The 4,523-nt window shown below is 52.8% G+C and overlaps 1 protein-coding gene across 1 annotated transcript; it reads right to left on the reverse strand.

Annotated features, from left to right (window-relative positions):
* Positions 1-2,030: 2,030 nt before the first annotated feature.
* LOC119406797 (uncharacterized) lies at positions 2,031-2,929 on the reverse strand. Its single transcript, XM_037673532.2, has one exon. It carries the CDS (start codon positions 2,927-2,929, stop codon positions 2,060-2,062), a length of 870 nt encoding a protein of 289 aa, XP_037529460.1. The 3' UTR covers positions 2,031-2,059.
* Between the last annotated feature and the right edge of the window lie 1,594 nt (positions 2,930-4,523).

Raw genomic sequence — 4,523 nt, forward strand, 5'->3', positions numbered from 1 at the left:
CGACTGGAAATGAGCTTCTGTGTAGCGCGAATTCCGGGATGCGACAGACTGTGTACAGCATCGAACAGGCGTCTGCGAAGCGGTTCCGGAATGAAAGGTCGGGGTGTGCCGGTAGAAGTATCACACACTACCGATGTACCATCTGAAGTCAAAACGACGTCCTCCAGCTTCAGGGACGTTGACGACTTTCGGAGGGTACGTAGCTCGGTGTCGTCACGCTGGTGAGTAGCGAGTAGGCCGACGTCGATAATGGAAGGCTCTGCAGTTGCCGTGGAGACTGCATCGACGCGGCTCAGAACATCGGCAGGAATGTTGTCGGTGCCTTTGACATGACGGAACGTTGTGGTAAACTCCGAGATGTAGGAGAGATGTCGACTCTCGCGAGGCGAGTAGTAGGACGCAGATCGGTTCATCGCGTGCACAAGGGGCTTATGGTCGGTCAGGACGCTAAACTGACGACCTTCTAGGAAGTGCCGGAAGTGTCGAACAGCCAAGTACACGGCGAGTAGCTCGCGGCCGAAAACGCTGTAACGGCTCTGTGCAGGCTTCAGCTTCTTTGAAAAGAAAGGGAGCGGATGCCATGTACCATTGATGAATTGTTGCAAAACGGCGCCGACAGCGTTGTTCGAGGCGTCTGTCATGATAGCAGTCGGTGCATCTGGTTTCGGATGTTTCAGGAGTGTTGCACTGGCGAGGGCACTCTTGACTCTTGTGAACGCGTGGGCGGCCTCTTCAGTCCACTGAAGCGCTTGGTTCCTTTTGCAGTTGAGAAGACCGTCTAGAGGGGCGACCAGTCGTGCACAATCGGGTATAAACCGTCGATAGAAATTGACGAACCCGAGAAATTGTCGAAGTTTGGTCATCGTTGTCGGTTGTGGAAAATCTTCGATGACGCAAATCTTGGACGGCAGTGGTCGAATGCCGTTCGCGTCGACTACGTGTCCAAGGAACTCGAGTTCTTGTCGACCAAATTCACTTTTGGCGGCGTTGATGACGATTCCGCGGCTGGCGAGGCGGCAGAATTACAACCGCAGGTGTTGAATATGTTCTTCAGCGGAAGGACTTGCGACAAGGAGATCGTCGATATAGGCAAAGACGAATGGCAAGCCTCGGGTGACGGAGTCGATGAAACGCTGGAACGATTGGCCAGCGTTCCGTAGGCCGAAGGGCATGCGGAGGAATTCAAAAAGACCGAAAGGTGTGGTGATGGCGGTCTTCGGGATGTCTTCTTCGGCGACTGACAGTTGATGATAGGCGCGAACAAGATCGATCTTAGAAAAGATCGTCGCACCGTGCAGTGCTACCGTGAAGTCCTGGATATTCGGAAGTGGGTAGCGATCAGGAACCGTGATGTTGTTGAGCGCCCGGTAATCGCCACATGGACGCCAATCCCCAGACTTCTTCGGCACCATATGAAGCGGAGACGCCCAGTTGCTAGAAGAAGGTCGGATGATCCCGAGTGCGAGCATGTGCTCGAACTCCGCGCGGGCAACCTTGAGTTTCTCAGGGGACAAACGCCGAGGTCGAAAATAAACCGGAGGGCCGGAGGTGACGATGTGATGACAAACGTCGTGTTGGACCGGTTGCGTCCAGTCCGGCTGGCGCGTCAAAGTGGAAAACTCACGAAGGAGCTCGGCGAAAGGTTCTTCCAGCATAGAAGATATGGGCGCGATCGGCGATGTGGTTGTTGCAAGGGAGCCGGTAACGGTCAGGTGGGTAAGAGAGTCGATAAGACGACGGTGTTTCACGTCGACAAGGAGCCCATAGTGGTGCAGGAAATCAGCTCCGATGAGGGCGCGTCGGACATCTGCAACCAGGAAAATCCAGCGAAACGCTCGTCGGAGGCCAAGATTGAGCATGACGGAGCGTGATGCGTAGACTGGAATCCTGGTACCGTTGACGGCTTGCAAAAACGACACAGGTGTCGTTTTTCGGTCGGAGCGTTGAGCAGGAACAATGCTTACGTCTGCACCAGTGTCGACAAGGAAACGTTGTCCTGTGGCTCTGTCCGTGAGGTAGAAGAGGCGACTTGTATGCTGGGCCGGACCGCTGGTCGCCGTCAGAGGTCGGCCGGCCTGTTTCCCTGCCACGCACACGGACGGCGGCAGTGACGAGCGTCGTTTCCAAAACGGCGATGGTAGTAGCAGATGCCAGGCGTTGGTGACGCGTCACGGCTAGTGGGTGTGCGTCTCGGCTTGCTGGAACTTCGGTGGCGTGAACGGTGAGGTGACGCGCGGCGTTGTTCTGCTGCAGAGACGATGCGTTCGAGACGCTCGCACAGGGCGTCGAGCGGCGACTGGGCTGTCGAAAAAGACGGCAGAGTTCGCAGCGTGGTGGTACCCTCACCAGTCGACGGTGTCGTGGCTGCGATGGCTGGCGTGGCTACTTCCATCACCTTGTCGGCCAACGCGGCAAGTCCGGTGAGGTCCATGGTAGAAGCTGTTGCCAGAACCATCTGCACGTTAGCCGGCAGTCGTTGTAGAAAGAGCTCGCGTAACAGCGCGTCGTCGACGGATCTCGCGTTGTCTCCGAGCAGCTGCTTCATTCGGCGAAGAAGTTGGCTTGGGCGTCGGTCGCCGAGTTCTTCAGCGGACAGAAGTTGCTGTATGCGAGAACGCTGTGAAACTGCCGCGCGCTGTAGCAGGGTCGTCTTGAGATCGTCGTAGGCGTTCGCAGACAGCGGGTTGCTCAACAGATCTGCTACTTCGTCAATGGCGGTGGGCGAGAGTGCCGCAACAGCGTAGTGGAACTTCGTAGCTTGGGAGCGGATACCAGCAACTTGAAATTGTGATTCCGCCTGAAGAAACCACGCCGAAGGATGCTGGTCCCAGTACTGAGGAAGGCGGACAGCGATGGCTGAGCAGGAAGGCTCACCGCGTCGCTCGGGAAGGTTCTGGTCTCGAGAACTTGTACCGTCAGTCTGTTCCATGGTCGCTTCTGCCACGGAAATTTATGGCCACGATCACGTCCGGGTCACCAAACTGTGGCGATGGGCGACCTCACAGACCGGCGAAGTCTCGGTCGAGGCGGTCGTGTCGGTCTCGCTCTCTCTCTGGCAAGACCGAGACTTCGCCGGTCTGTGAGGTCGCCCATCGCCACAAGTTAAATGGCCTACAACTTATACTGCGACTTGCGCTTTACTCTTGAAGCTTCCGCATGGCTCACTAATGCATGCTTGTGCTTCAAGAGATCAAGAATTGCCCAGAAAGGAACGAAAAGTGACTACTGCCACGTTTCATGACAACGATCTAATCGTTTATAGGTGCGATGAGGCCACCGCCAATGCCCAGAAATTTCTAGTCGTTGTAAAATGTAAGAAAAGTGCAGAATGCCAATAACACTTGATACAAATAGCGTGATTATCCGATTTTGTTCAAAGTACATTTTCTCCAATAATTTTTCTACAACAGCCCCAAGTTTTCTTAAATAGCACTGTAGAGCTCTTTATAGCATCTAAGTTAACATCACGCATGTTAACGCCAGCACTTGTGGTATTTCTTTTTCACACGTACAGAGCGCCCGATCCCACCTTTCACACTAGTGTGCGTCTACGGCACGGATGTTACGTTGATGAAAACGTACCCCTACGATGGCCTCTGCGACTTCATCGCTCTTGAACAGATGCCCTCCGAGATGCCTTCACATTTTGGCGAGCCGTACAAACCCTATGTGAAACACTTCGTCGAAACTGCGGCTAAGTATAGTAAGACTGAGTTCGTCGCCTGTTTCGATTGCGGGTGAGTATCGACCGCGGTACTGATAAACTGCTCACTGTTCTTTACAATAATGCAAAAAGCTGCATTGTGTGAAGAAACGCCTATGAACGCAGTTTTTTTTGTGAGCACATTTATTTGCTAGTGTACAGAAGTTAACAAATCTGTCGCGTAGAGTTGAAAGTACAGGGCAGGAGAGGGCTTAACACGGTGTAACGTACGGCAGCAGAGCAAAAGCAAGAACAAATAAACCAGGAAAGACTTGGACATGACCTGATAATTGCGGAGTGTTTTGTTAACACGACAGTCCTTTATGCCGGGATCAGCCAAGGCTTTCACGACGTTCCGTCGCGGAAACACGTCAACAACATGCACACGATCAAATGGTTGGAAAAAAACTATAAGACAAAAGTTCCGTAGGCTGGAGTCGAACCGACGTCCACTTGGCAGCGACGATAGGTGATGGGCGCTGTAACCACTGTGCCACGGTCTTTTCTTTTTATTTCCGGTTGTACGTCACATAAATGGGGACAACAGAATTATGTTACAAGATACAAAAACGTGCACAGCAAACTACACAACCAACGGATTATCTGCCTTCAATCACTGCATGAACAACATTGCGACTTAGAATTCCTTCACAGTAAACAGGGGTTCTACCCTTACCCTCTCCAATCATGAAGGGACACATTCTTCTGTTTTTAACACGAAAGTGTTTTATACTGGGGTCCACCAAGACTTTCATGCAAAGTGAACGCCATCAGATGGCAAAGAAACAAAAACACAAGAAAATGTTCCGTCGACAGGAGT

This window comes from Rhipicephalus sanguineus, chromosome 10 (genome assembly GCF_013339695.2).
Source record: "Rhipicephalus sanguineus isolate Rsan-2018 chromosome 10, BIME_Rsan_1.4, whole genome shotgun sequence".
NCBI lineage: Eukaryota > Metazoa > Arthropoda > Arachnida > Ixodida > Ixodidae > Rhipicephalus > Rhipicephalus sanguineus.